The sequence below is a fragment of the Chrysemys picta genome, chromosome 9 (genome assembly GCF_011386835.1).
Source record: "Chrysemys picta bellii isolate R12L10 chromosome 9, ASM1138683v2, whole genome shotgun sequence".
Classification (NCBI taxonomy): Eukaryota; Metazoa; Chordata; order Testudines; family Emydidae; genus Chrysemys; species Chrysemys picta.
This window is the reverse complement of record NC_088799.1, coordinates 62047040-62061745: the sequence shown is the minus strand read 5'-3', so window position 1 is coordinate 62061745 and position 14706 is coordinate 62047040. Positions and strand designations below refer to the sequence as shown.

The window sequence follows — 14706 nt, the reverse complement described above, 5'->3', positions numbered from 1 at the left end:
CAAGTCTGAGGTTCACTGACAGAATGGTGTGGACATTTTACATGAAGAATATCATTTTAAAATAAAGATTGCAAAGAAAACCTGAAAATGTGACCAAAGTGTAACCAGTGCAGTGTGCTCTTCCTGAGTCTGCTGCCAGCCTGGAACTGCAGCTCTGAGAGGGAGAACTGCATCATTCACCTCAACAGGACTTTAAATCGGAAACCTAAACATGGTAACTTAAATATCTTTGTTGTTAATTACTGCACTGCTGATGATTTTGGAAGAGAAATCTCCAGCCACACTTCTTGTCTCACAACTTCAAACTGTGCCCAGGTCTCCCCAGGTATCAAAGCCCCAACTCTCTCCCATGATAAGTATTGCTTTCTCAATACAAAACTCCTTGGTGTGTGGGGACAGCGTAAAACAAACTGGATGCAATATCAAAATAAACAACACGGGGGCCCAAGTGCATTATTCATGTTCACATTTAATTCATGACAATCTCACTTTTTTTTAACAGTAACCACTAGAAGACTGCAAAGTCCTGGAATTAGGCTGTAGAATTTAGGTCCAGCTTGTGGTGGGGCCCATGAGGTTTTGGATGTAGGTGGATAAAACAAATTTAGCAAGTTAGAGGATATTTGTGTGTTCAATTTGTTCCCTTCAGGGTGGTAGGCATCACTGCAACCTGCCTAAATTTCAGCTAATTCTGCTCTTCTGAATGATGCGCTGCATGTGTTCTCCTCTGGCCACAAGGTGGCAGCATTTCATGTGCTGCTCCAAGGTTAGAGAACCAGTTCTTGTTTCTTTTGTGGAAGATTGGAAGATTGTCTAGCCGCAGCTAACAAAAGCCAGTCCCTCCGCTGGGATGGTGGCCTGGATGCTGGCCACTTGTAGCTGTTCCTGGCACAGCTGATGGCTGGCTCTGGTAGATGAGTTTTACTTTCTTCTGCTTTATCCTGCCATGTTTTTCCCAGGGCTGCATTTCTGCAGCATCTCGATACATGGCTCGGTTTTGCCTGCCTAATTTGGCTTTGCTTAAATTCAATACACATTTTTCCATTTATTTACACCATGCCCAAGCTTTTACTGTGACATAGGTTTGTACTGACAATGCATACCAGCAATGCAGACGTTGGGGCAGCGGAGATGGGCTGCTAGGGTTTTGGTACCAAGGAGGGAAATTTGGGTTTTAGCACGCAGGAGGAGGCTGAAGCTCTAACCCTGAGTAGGTAATCTTTCTCTTCTATCCCAGCCTCTTGTTGGTAGGGGCAGAGGTGACCTGACGCTTTTAAAGAGTTCAGCTCCCAGATCCAGCTCACAAACCCTTAAGAGGAACCAGACACCCTACTTCTTCCCCACACTGCATGGCATCTAACCATAATGGGAAACACATTAGCTGGATGTTTCTGATAAAATGACAGGTAATGAAATAGTTAATATCAACACTTTGGAAAAGGAAGTTATTTACCCTTTGTAACTGGAGTTCTTTGAGGCATGTGGTCCCTATCCGTATTCCACTGTGGGTACAAATGCACTCCATGCGCCTGAGACCAGTCTTCCACTGCCCTCGGCGGTAGGGAGATGGAGGGATTCCCTGCTGCCCCCACAGCTTCTTGCCCCAGTGGGCGGCAGGGGACCCTGCAGCTCCCGACCACAGCAGGCTGAAGTCATGGAGGCCACTGGAAGTCATGGATTCTGTGACTAAATCGCAGCCTTAATCATGAGACCTGAAAACACTTTCATGAAGAGTATGAAGGTGTGTTCTGTATTTTATTCAGCCTGGCAATGTGCTGCCATCCATAGTTTATGAATTACTGAGATGACAATTTGTAAGTTTTTATTATGAAACTTTCACATTAGGTGTGTGATGACATTAATTAAAGTTTGTGCCACTTGTTTCATTATGTATAATAAAACTTGTTATTGTAGCCTTGTGTGCAACTCAAACATTTTATTTTATGCAGCTATTTACATGCTGTACCAACCAGTAATGCAGACCAGCTGCCATCATGGCGTGGAGCACAATGGTATAACCGAACTTGGTCCAAAATCAGTCAAAGTCCATGCTCTCCTTGTTTTTTCTCACATGTTTTGCATTTGTGGGCCACACCTGGACAGCAGTGGATGCACGTACAAAGTACATTGGTCCATTCCATGTGCTAGTATTTATCTGTCAGAGCAGGACTCAGGCTCTGACCCACCCCCTAGCAGTGTCCACGGGCCTGAGTCAAGAAGGCTTCCTGGCCTGAGTCAGACTAATTTCTGTCATGGATGGAACGGGGGCTTAGGCTTGAACCGGAGTTCAAGTGTGCTGTGTAGATAGACTCCTCCATTAACCCCTGACCTACTCTATCATTTAACCCCATACTATTTTCTCTACTCTGCCTTGTGTCTAATTGATTCAAAGCTTGTTCACTGTTGAATTAACTCGTCAGCGAACCATTATTGGCTCAGTTCCAGCGCATCAGTATGAAGTGAGCAAAGTGAACAGCTTTGTTGACAAGAAAGATGGCTGCTGCAGCCTTGGGCTTGCCACACACAACTCAGCCAACATCTCTCACTCCTGAACTGCTCATGCCTGCTGTTCCCTTCTGAGCCTTTATATTGGGCCCTGTGTGGTAACTCTTCCAGAGCATGGGGTGGGGAGTTGAAATGTTATTAAACTCCCATCAAAATAAAATTATGTTCATTTTTTAAATCAGCACAGTTTAGACCAGGAGTCAGCAACCTCCGCTTCCCGCAGCTCCCATTGGTCAGGAACAACGAACCACAGCCATTGGGAGCTGCGAGAGGCCGTGCCTGTGGACAGTCAATGTAAACAAAATGTCTCATGGCCCGCCGGCAGATTACCCTGATGGGTCGCGTGCCAAAGGTTGCCGACCCCTGGTTTAGACTCTGGCCTCTAGATAAATCACCTTGCACAGTCTGTGCATTTTAAGCATTCATCACCTTTGTGGGTTTTTGAGGCAGAAATAAGTATCAGTTTAGGTAAACTCCTCTAAATATGTCCTCAATGCTGACAGCAGTTAGCAAATTAATGACAGACATAGTATCAATTAAGTTACATACCAGGCAGCAGCGGCTGCCCTGACATTCCCATCGGTGCCATCCCTAGATTGTTCATCGCAGTGGCCCATGCAGTGAGGTCCGACATAGGCAAGCCCATTGGGATGGAGTCTGCATTCAGATTTCTAACACCATCTGCTAAAAGGAGAGGTTGATTAATTTTAGCGTTTGGAAACTTGGTGCTCCGTCTGTTCCTCTACAGAGCAAGCATTACCCAATAAGGTTCTGCAGTATCTACACCAGTGGCTCTCAACCTTTCCAGACTACTGTACCCTTTCAGGAGTCCGATTTGTCTTGCATATCCCCAAGTTTCACCTCACTTAAAAACTACTTGGTTACAAAATCAGACACAAAAATACAAAAGTGTCACAGCACACAGCTACTGAAAAATTGCTGACTTTCTCATTTTTACCATATAATTGTAAAATAAATCAATTGGAATATAAATATTTGTACTTACATTTTAGTGTAGTGTATAGTATATAGAGTAGTATAAACAAGTCATTGTATAAAATTTTAGTTTGCACTGACTTCACTAGTGCTTTTTATGTGCATGTTGTAAAACTAGGCATCTAGATGAGTTGATGTACCCCCTGGAAGACCTCGTCGTACCCGCAGAGGTACATGTACCCCTGGTTGAGAACCGCTGATCTGCACCAACAGTGACCTTGATCCCAGCACGAGCACTGTGCCACTTGGGAAAAGAGCTGCTGCCATCATACACTGTAGAAGACTTTCCAAAGGAAAAAAGATTGGTGTCATCCCCATGACTAATACCCCTATTAGTTTCAGGTGTAGCTCCTCCATTGTTCTTGAGAAGAGCTCACAGAGCCCTTGTAGATGTGCTGTTTTGTGGGTGAGGCAGCCTTTTAATCTTCTGACAGAAGCATAGAAACCGGGGCACAGATCCTCAGGGGTTGTAAACTCACATAGCTCAAATGAGTTCAAGGCCAATATACACCGGCTGAGGCTTTGGCCCCTTCCCATTTGGAAACATTTATTTCATATTAGCAGAAAAAATTAACCACTTTCAGTGTATTTCCTTCACGCTGGAAGTTATGTGTAAATTTTTAACAGTGAAGGTAATTAACCACTGGAACAATTTACCAAGGGTCGTGATAGACTCTACATCACTGACAATTTTTAAATCAGGATTGGGTGTTTTTCTAAAAGATCTGCTCTAAGGATTATTTTGTGAATGTTCTATGGTTTGTGTTATACAGGAGGCCGGACTACATGATCACAATGGTCCCTTCCAGCCTTCGACCCTATGAATCTGTGAACTTGCTCAAATGCTCTGAAAACAAAAGGAAGGGCAATAACAGGGGAGGAAAGATGGCATTGGGGATAGGTTTCTCCAGTCAAGCGATTCAAGAGCAAAAGGAATAGGAACCAGATAAGAGAGATCAGTTAAAGGAGAAGGAGGGAGGACCAAAGATAGGGCTGGATGGGGCAGAGGGGTTAGAGGGACATAGTAACAGACTTCTGCCAAGAGACTAAAGAGGAGGAGAGCGCAGAACTACACAGAAGAGGGCAGTTTATTCCTCCCCCCCACATCTTGTACAGCATAATGCTGAAAAGGCCTTACTCTTAATTGCACAGTGGTCCTCTTTATAACCATGCACAATCCATGCTGAGGGCAGTCATTTCCCATTGTTCATAAAGATTCCATGTGCCAGCAAGTAAATCAGCATCATTAGACACAGAGCCCATATAACTAAGCTAGGGAAGCTTCCCAGGCCAAAGTCATGAATTTATAGCACCTATATAAATAGAAAAAAGATTCATGTGGTGACAAAGCATCACATTTCATGTCAAAGGCATATATATATGAAGCTTGCTATATGCCAATGCTCTGTTGTTCATGTTTACAATATTCCATCCACTAACTTTACAAGTACAGGGCCTTCTCCAAATGTACGAGGTCTTCAGCATATGACTAAACTTTATGCTCTTTTGAAAAAGTGATGGAGAAGATAGGATATTAGTACAGCACTGGGACTCTTCTGAATTTGAATTGTCCCAAGGGTGTGGGTCACTTCCCAAGATTATTGCTGTTGCAGAGGCCTTGGGCACTGGCGCACCTCAGTCCCTCCTATTCTCTAGCTGTGGCACATAACAGTCTAGTCTCCTGTGGGCTGTGATACTTCGATCTAATTTCAGTTGTTGGGTTCAGTGTATGAGTGGCTGGGTGGTACTGGTGGCCTGTGATATATAAGAGGTCAGACTACATGATCTGGTGGTCCCTTCTGGCCTTAAACTCTATGACTCAAGCCATTCAAATTATTTCTTAAAGCTGTTAGAAAAAGCTTTCATCCAGAAATAATACAGCTTCCAAACTTGGTATTTGGGAAGGTGGGAGGCTAACAGAGCTATTGGGCAAATTAAGGTAATTCTAGTGACCTAAATTGTGAATGCTTTGGAATGTTTTGGGTTTGTTTTGTATACTGGAACCTTTACTTTGAATTTTCTGGTTTTTAATATTAGGTCACTGCTGACAAATCTCTGACAGACATGGAATTGGTATCTAATAATCTAACAATACTGAAATGTTATAATTTTATGACCACTGTGTGTTACCTCGCCACTGAAGTGAAGTGATTGTATATTGGGTTATAAGACCTCCTTATACGAATGTGTTGTTCAAGCTTAATAGGGGACGATGAGTAAAACAAGCAGGAAAAGAGCACAATAGATCAAGACAAGCAACCTTCCAACACACAAGGAGGGCAATTACAAACAGTGACTCCTGGTTCCAGTTTGAAGTGACACAGCTGTTCTGCTAATGAACAGATCAAAAGAACCTTTAAAAAGCCCTTCTCAGGAGAGGAAGGGGAGGGGAGTGTCAATTGTTGGGTGGACACAGAGAGAGGCCCAGCAGAGGTGTTTAAATCAATTGGCATTCGTATAAACTGGTTTATTGTTATTATAGTTCTTCTCTCATTGATACAATTACCAATAGATTTCCTATTTTATTTTCCAGATATAAAGTTATTTCACATAAAAGAAATAGAAGACAAATGTTCACTTTTATTATTTATATTATAGTTGTCAAACAACACTCTTATTTACTTATCCATCTATTGGCACAGGAAAATTCACACACAAGTGGATTCATTTATCTTCATTTACATACAAGGAATGTCTTTACATTCCTATCTACCTAACAGCAGCAGCAGCTACTTCTTAGGATCTTAGGTATGCATCCGAAGAAGTGGGCTGTAGTCCACAAAAGCTTATGCTCTAATAAATTTGTTAGTCTCTAAGGTGCCACAAGTACTCCAGTTCTTTTTTCTTAGGATCTGTTGAATGAGGAATCATCCCTGAACTGGAGCCTGATCAAGCCACATGCAGTGAGAGTCATTCCTGCACTAGGCCCCAGCCAATCCACAAGCCAGGAGATAGTCTGGGGATACTCCAACCAGGTATATAAACCTCACAGGTAAAACAGCAGCTCAGTCTGCTCAGCATCACTTCATGGCTTGGAACTCTCCTCTGCCTGACAGTGGTGACAGATTCCACAGGCTCCAGCCCTGCTCTTGCTCCAGAATTGTCCCCAGTCCTACTCCAGCCCTGATCTGGCTCCAGCCCAGCTCCCAGCCCTACCCTTGCCTTCTTCCAAACTTCCTCCTGACTCCCAATTCCAGCTCTGACCCCCAAGGCCAGAGTGCCATTGCTCCGACCACTAGGCTGAGCATTCTTACCTCAGTTTCTGACAGGTTTCAATTAATTGTCAATATGAAGTCAAAGGAGAATTTTCCATAAGAATTTAGTTTTCCAAATTATATGGGTTTTTTTTTTCATTTTTCATGGCTTTTCTCTTCTCAGAGAAAATACACCTCTACCCCGCTATATCGCGACCTGATATAACACGAATTCGGATATAACGCGGAAAAGCAGTGCTCCAGGGGGGGCGGGGCTGCGCGCTCCGGCGGACCAAAGCAAGTTCGATATAACATGGTTTCACCTATAACGCGGTAAGATTTTTTGGCTCCCGAGGACAGCGTTATATCGGGGTAGAGGTGTAGTAAAGTTTCTTTATTAACCTGTCATCAGTAAAAATTGGTATACAAATTAAATAAGTATCTTGCATTTATTTCTATTCACCAGCTATTTTACTGTCATAGAAAACTAGAGAAATGTGCTTTCTGAAACTTTTTTGAACATTAGTTAAGGTTGATCTTGGACTTTTTTTCCCCTTCAAACTATATAAATCTAGGAAATAAAAAGATAAAGTTTACTTTTCCACTTTCATTTCTAAGAATAAACTATTAATGATATTCTGTATATTCCCTGTTAAGATCTAAAAATCACATTACCACAATTCAATAATAACCTGCTATGAAGCCTGAACTCCATCCACTGCTACTTGCAAGAACATTGCATGATTTGGAAAACTAGTGTGGAAATCAATACAAATTTAGCAAAGATAATATAGATAAGGGTGGAATGAAAAAGAGAATAATTTCTGGAAAAAGAAATATTAAGAAACCTAAACAGACAATAGCTAGTAAATTCACTGTGTAGTTTAAAGCTTTTTGAATTGGGGACCCTCTGTCTTCCTCATAAAGCTGTCTCTTTCCCATTCTACCTGGCCGAATAGGAATATTACCTTCCCTGTGGTTGCAAGTCTACAAGCAAAGGATCCCTGCATGTGGGATTCAGTGTGAGTACTCTGCAGATAGTGATACCTGCAATCTGAGCAGCACATGGCAGGCTTGCAGAGCTGAGAAAAGACCCACTGTTTCCAACTCACAATTTTACTGAGAGTCTCATAATATTTGCAAAAAGAAGAACAGGAGGACTTGTGGCACCTTAGAGACTAACAAATTTATTAGAGCATAAGCTTTCGTGGACTATAGCCCACTTCTTCGGATGCATATAGAATGGAACATATATTGAGGAGATATATATACACACATACAGAGAGCATAAACAGGTGGGAGTTGTCTTACCACCTCTGAGAGGCCAATTAATTAAGAGAAAAAAAAAAAACTTTTGAAGTGATAATCAAGCTAGCCCAGCACAGACAGACAGTTATCTAACTGTCTGTCTGTGCTGGGCTAGCTTGATTATCACTTCAAAAGTTTTTTTTTTTTTTTTTTTTTTTTTTTTTTTCTCTTAATTAATTGGCCTCTCAGAGGTGGTAAGACAACTCCCACCTGTTTATGCTCTCTGTATGTGTGTATATATATCTCCTCAATATATGTTCCATTCTATATGCATCCGAAGAAGTGGGCTATAGTCCACGAAAGCTTATGCTCTAATAAATTTGTTAGTCTCTAAGGTGCCACAAGTCCTCCTGTTCTTCTTTTTGCGGATACAGACTAACACGGCTGCTACTCTGAAACCTTTCATAATATTTGGTGTTTTTCTTAAAGCCCCAGTCCCTGGAATCATGAGATTACATAGGAATCTCAGTTTTCATTTTTTTAAAAGTTTCTAGCCCTCATTGTTGCAGAGAAAAGCTTGAAAATGTGAATTCTGAAGGCTCAAAGACCAGAAAGCAAATGAAAGGCACTCAACATTTATTGTGTTTTAATATCTCATGATTTTAGCCAGTCTCATAATTTTGGGGGCCTGAGTCATGATTTTTGAGTCACAATTTCAAAACTATTATTAAACACGCAGGGTGTTGGAGACTGGCACATCCACTTCTCCAGATGAAGACACCCTCATATCTATATATAAATGGCAACTAGCCTCAATATACAGAAATGAAGGGAACACACAGGAAGCCACAACCATGTTAATTTTTCACACCAATCTGATCTAAAACAGAAATGAACACGTACTGCTGGCTAATCCAACCTTGAGCACGTACCAAGCTGTGATTCCAGTTATTTCTAGCTATCCAGTGACAAGTGACAGAAACAGATCTCCCAGTAACTCTGAATTACTGACACAGCAGGGACTAAAAGCTACTTTGCTTTGCCATTTTAAGCAGAAGCCTCGGTTGTTTCCCTCAGATACTCTTCCCCAGCTAAATACATAGTGTTTCTGTCTGGCTCACTTGCAGGAATGTTTGTTCTCTTTCTCTTCTTGCTTGACTCTCCTCCATTCTCAACTGCACTTTCAGAAACCAGAGGGCCAGTGGTGTTGGTAAACTGCAGAGGTCCGTTGTTAGTGGCAGGATCAAAGGGCAGCTGACTTAATCCTGTAAAAGAGAAGTAACTCATTAGGGGGATATTTTCAGATTTTCGTGATCTTCATATAGTATCACAGAAATTGGAGAAGAAAAGACACATCAGATACCATATACTGCATGCCCTGAGGGACTAGTGCAGGATTCTTTCCCTCATTCTGTTCTCTAGGGATTTGTCTGATAGTTATCACAGGAAGCCAGGGTTGAATGAGCTCCCCCTCCCTGCCCTGTTGATGAACTGGGGGAAAAGACATAAGGAACTGACGGTATTTGCATAGACACACTTACTTTACTCATGTCAGAGTGTTGGGGAGGCTCAGGATTAGGGCAAAGGGTTGGTGCGGACTCTGGGGTGGGGCGGGGCTGGGGATCAGGAGTTAGGGGTGCAGGCAGCCTGCCCCGGGGGACTGGGGCCAGAGAGGAGGACTCCCCTCAGTCCTCTCCCTGCCAGCAGCAGTGAGCTCTGAAGGAGGGGCCCCCCTCTCCCTCCTAGCAGCACACTCACCCCGCACCACTGTCACTGCACATGCTCCTAGGGCCCCTCTCAGGTCCAGGAAGCCCCCTCGCCTCCCCTACGGTGGGTGCTGGGGGGGGGGGAAGGGGGCTGCCATCACATGTGCGCCCAGGGCCGGCTTTAGCAAGAGCGGGGCCCGATTCCTGGGGACCCGAGCCGCGCCGCGCCATGGGGGGGGGGGGACCCGAGCCGCGCGGGGGGGGGGGGGACCCAAGCCGCGCCGGGGGACCTGAGCCGCGCCGCGGGGGGGAGGACAGGGGGGACCCGAGCCGCGCGGGGGGGGGGACCCGAGCCGCGCCGCGGGGGGGGGGGCGGGACCCGAGCCGCGCCGGGGGGGGGGGGAGACCCGAGCCGCGCCGTGGGGGGGGGGGGGGGAGACCCGAGCCGCGCCGCGGGGGGTACGGGGGGACCCGAGCCGCGCCGCGGGGGGGACGGGGGGACCCGAGCCACGCCGCGGGGGCCGCGCCGAGCCGAGCCGAGCCGGAGCCGGGCCGCGGGGGCCGGGCTGGAGCCAAGCCGGGCCAGAGCCGCTGGGGCCTGCGGGAACGGGCCGCGCCTCCCCGGAGCCCTTCTCCTGCCCCCACCACCCCAGCTTACCTTGTGCTGCCGGCCCGCCCCTGCTTCGTCTTAGACTTCCCGCGAATCTCTGATTCTGAATCAGAGATTCGCGGGAAGCAAGGGAGGGGGCAGAGCGTTCAGGGGAGGGGAGGAGGGGGAAGTGATCTGGGGGCGGGGTGGACAGCTGCAGCGCGGGGCCCTCTTGGCGTGGGGCCCAATTCAGCCGAATTGGCTGAATCGGCCTAAAGCCGGCCCTGTGTGCGCCTCCTCCCCTTCTGCTGCCCCTCACTGTAGCCTCACTGGGGGTGAGGGATGGGGCTGCCCCTTGCCCAGCGTGGGGCAGGAGCGGTGACTGCGGGCGGGGGGGGGGCCCTGTGCTGGTGGAGGGTCCTGCCGGAAAATGTAAGGGTCCAAGGTGGAAGGTAAGGGCAGCCTACCCTGCCACTAGTGGATGGGGGGCACTAGGACCCTGCAGTGGCAGTTGATGCCAGGAGCCAGCAGAGCGGAGTCCGCCTGGAGCTGCAGGGGAGAGGCAGGGACACTCCGGGACCCAGGGGCAGTAAGTGGGGCCGGGGGACACTCAGGTGTGTGGGGGGGGGGGTGGCAGGCAGGGCCGGGGATGAGACCCAGCCCCAAACATTGGTGGAGCCGGGCCCCCGGGCCCTGAATATTGCTGGAGCCCGGGCACCACAGGCCCATACAACTCGCCGCCCCTGCACAGAACCATTTGGCAAGTGGTTCTTCAAAGACAATGGATGCCAGATTCTCATTACTGGATTCTATCAACCTGGAGGTATCCAAGGACATCAGCGCTGCTCCCTCTGGGCACAGAACCACTTTGGTAAGTGGCTCTCCAGAGAAGACAGGCCCAGGTCCTCAATACTAGATTCTCTTAACCTAGAGACGCTTGAAGGCCAGAAACGCTTTGGCAAATCGCTCAGAGTCAAGGGCTTTCGCTCCCCCTTGTGTACCTCTGGAACCTTCCATGAGTGGGGAGACAAGGAAGGGAGAGTGGCTCCAATGGCTAGGACTCAGCAGATGGTTCTGGAAGCTTGTCCAACAAGTTGGAGGCCTCTCAACTGAAATTCTACTACATGAAGCAGCACTAGACTCTGAGTTTGAGAGTTTTGCGAGAGATACTCAGTTATGTACTTATCTCACAAGCTAAACAACAAGAGTCTAAGGGGCAATGTGATACAGTGGAGCAAAAGCTGCTAGGAACAGTAGGAGACTGTTCACAATGGAGTTCATCATGGAGCACAGTGGAGTTCATCTTCCCTCACCACTTTCTGCTATGCTGTATTCCAACTTCTTCATTTACAAGTGTTTACATGTGACTGGAATCTTGGTAAGGATTCCAAGCTAAACCATGCATGGTCTGGACAGGTGGCCGGCTACTATTTCAGCCCCTATTGCGTAGAACGAGTGTTTGATTTCAACACACACTTTAAAAGCCTATAAGGTTGAGCTCTGATAGTCCTATTGTGAGGGTTAAATATCGCCATATAAACGTCTGAAACCTCATTATAAATACCTGAACTTTGACAGGCCATGAAGTTCACAAGCAATAATATGTTATATATAAATGCAAATGATTTGCAAACTCTGGACTAAAGGAAGCAGTGCCCTTTCCTTGTGCAGAAGAGGGATGATCTTTGGTTTAGTGCACAAAAACTACAGCTAACTAAGAAAATAACTATGCAGTAGCATTCAGAAGCTCCAGTCAGGATTGGGACCCCACTGTCCTAGATGCTGTACAACACATAGAAAGACAGAGTTCCCAACTTGTATAGCAATTTGTCACTTATGACATATGGTGACCTAATGCAAAACAAACATTTTCCAGTGTCTGTGTGAAAATGGCAAATGGAGCTTGCCAAGAGACAGAATATTTTACTTCAAAACAACTCAACCTCTCTACCTCATACAATGGGCTGGAATTCTTTTCAGAAATCTGCTTTTCTCATGGCACCTGCACTAAAAATACCAGGGAATTCTCCCATCACTGCTCTAATATGGGGCAGCTCCAATTTAACATGGAGCTTTTGTACAGAATATCCTCCCATGTTTGCACCAGGAATGACTGTTTCTTCCTAAAAGTGGGTGGGGAACGAGGCCCTGCACGTCTGTGGCCATACCCCTGTCCCTCCTCTTCCCCTCAAGGCCCCGCCTCCTGGCCAAGCCGGAGCCAAGGAGCCTTGTCCCCTCCCCCTGCCTCGGATGGCAGGGCCCCCAAGAGCAGCCTCCAGTCTGTGTCCTGGACCTCCTCCCAAGGAGGAGGGTCAGCAGCTCTCCACAGCTGCCCATGCGGCTCTTATCCCGACTCCAGCTTGGCCTGGGGATGGGGTCTCGGAGACCGAAGCGCTGCAGTCAGGCCATGGTAACAGCTGTCCAAGCAGCTGTTGGGCAGGAGGTCCGGGGGTTGGAGACAAGGGCCAGGGGCTGCTCTCAGGCCCCTCCACCCCAGGCATGTGGACAGCCCACAGCTCCCCAGGTCCTCCGGGCTGGGCTCCAGCTTCCAGCCTGGCTGGAGCTGGGCCTCAGGGGTAAGAGGAGGGGAAGGGCCAGTGGCAAAAAGCGGATGGGCCAGGCCCGTCCACTTTTAAAAGTGGGAGGACCATGGCCCCTTGACCACCCCATACTGACGCCCCTGGTTTGGATCATCATCTAGATCAGGGATCGGCAACCTTTGGCACGCGGCTCGCCAGGGTAAGCCCCCTGGCGGGCCTGGCCAATTTGTTTACCTGCCGCTCCCACTGGCCGCGGTTCGCCGCTCCAGGCCAATGGGGGCGGTGGGAAGCAGCGCAGGCTGAGGGATGTGCTGGCCGCCCTTCCTGCAGCCCCCATTGGCCTGGAGTGGCGAACCACAGCCAGTGGGAGCCATGATCCGCCGAACCTGCCGACGAAGCAGGTAAACAAACCGGCCCGGACCGCCAAGGTGCTTACCCTGGCGAGCCGCATGCCAAAGGTTGCCAATCCCTGATCTAGATAGTGTGCACCAGTGAAGGGTTACAATCCATGTGCATTTTATATAACAACCTGGTACATGGATTGTGCCAGCTCTTTTCCAGACCTAAAGTCCAGAGTTTGGTCAAGAGACCAGAGGCCTAGCAAATAGTGATTAGCTGCTGACTAGGCTTATTTTGGCAACGCAAATTGCCAGGTGCTGGAGCTGAGGACTAAATAATTGTGTCTTATTCAAAGTTGCAGATTGAACAAAGAAGCCCTGTTTCGGTTGTTAGTTTCTTTTGTAGAGAGATGTTGTTCCCACATATCCAACCTTGAGTTTATGAAAGGTTGGCACTTGTCAGTATAAGATATGGCCTCCTCCCACCTCCCTTTCCCAGGGACCAATGCCTGCCTTAAAACACAAAGGAGACAATCTCTATCGTCATATATTTTCACTGTTTCTTTGTTTTAACCCCTAGAAATGTACCTGTTGAACAATCAAAGGAGTTGCGTCATTCCTATGAACCCCAAATCAGAATTCAACATATATATTTTATACTGATAACATTTTATCAAAGTATTAATTAAATGTTAACTTGCTAACTTGAGACCATGGGCGGAGACATTATGTGACCTATTAACCATTGGCTAATGTGCTATCTTGTCTTGCGGCTAAACCGAACCCGGGGTGTGGAACTGCCTACCCCGTCACTTTCCCCGCCCATGGAAAATCCATATATTCCATTGTAATAAATTGATTAGCAGTGTCTCTGAGCCTAATAAGCAAGGTGACACTCCGCCAGCGCTGTGCATAATGAACTCCTATGCTTAACCTTTACACGGTGTGGATTTATGTTCCTTCAACCCGGCAGGGCAACTTTACAAAATGTGTACAGAATGGGGGACTCTATGCTGGGAAACACTGGCTCTGAAAAAGACTTGGGAGGTCAGTGGATAATCAGCTGAACATGAGTTCCCAGTGAGACGTTCTGGCCAATAGTGCTAATGCAATCCTAGGATGCATAAACAGGGATCTCTCAAATAGGAGTAGATAGATTATATATCTCTGTATTTGGCATTGGTGCGACCACTGTTGGAAGACTGTATCCAATTCTGGTGTCCACAGAAAGTTGACAAATTGCAGAGGGTTCAGAGAAGAGCCACGAAAATGATTAAAGGATTGGAAAACATGACTTCTAGTAATAGACTCAAGGAACTCAATCTATTTAGCTTAACAAAGAGAAAATTAAGAGGTGATGATCAGTTTATAAATACCTACATGGGGAACAAATATTTTAGAATGAGCTCTTCATTAGAGCAGACAAAGGCTGGAAATGTTGAAACTAGACACATTCTACCTGGAAATAAAAACACAAATTTTCAATAATACGGGTAATTAACCATTGAAACAAAGTTCCAAGGGTTGTGGTACATTCTCCATCACTGTCGATTTTTAAATCTGGATTGGATGCCGTTTTAAAAGATCTGA

General features: G+C 46.6%; 1 protein-coding gene across 17 annotated transcripts in view; it reads right to left on the bottom strand.

Annotated features, from left to right (window-relative positions):
• The window catches only part of ENOX2 (ecto-NOX disulfide-thiol exchanger 2), a 155609-nt gene that overhangs the window by 93836 nt on the left and 47067 nt on the right, over positions 1-14706 (bottom strand). For 10 of the 17 annotated variants that reach the window (XR_010590185.1, XR_006175186.2, XR_010590184.1 and 7 more), the window contains exons 2-3: positions 9065-9208; positions 3055-3189 (exon numbers count right to left, since the gene is read on the bottom strand). Coding sequence is in view for 7 of the 17 variants with exons in the window: in XM_065556369.1 (XP_065412441.1) it covers positions 3055-3189; positions 9065-9208 (279 nt within the window). In the remaining 10 variants the exon portion in view is untranslated. The remainder of the gene's footprint in view (positions 1-3054; positions 3190-9064; positions 9209-14706) is intronic. The other 7 variants (XR_010590187.1, XR_010590186.1, XR_010590189.1 and 4 more) reach the window with 1 other exon arrangement.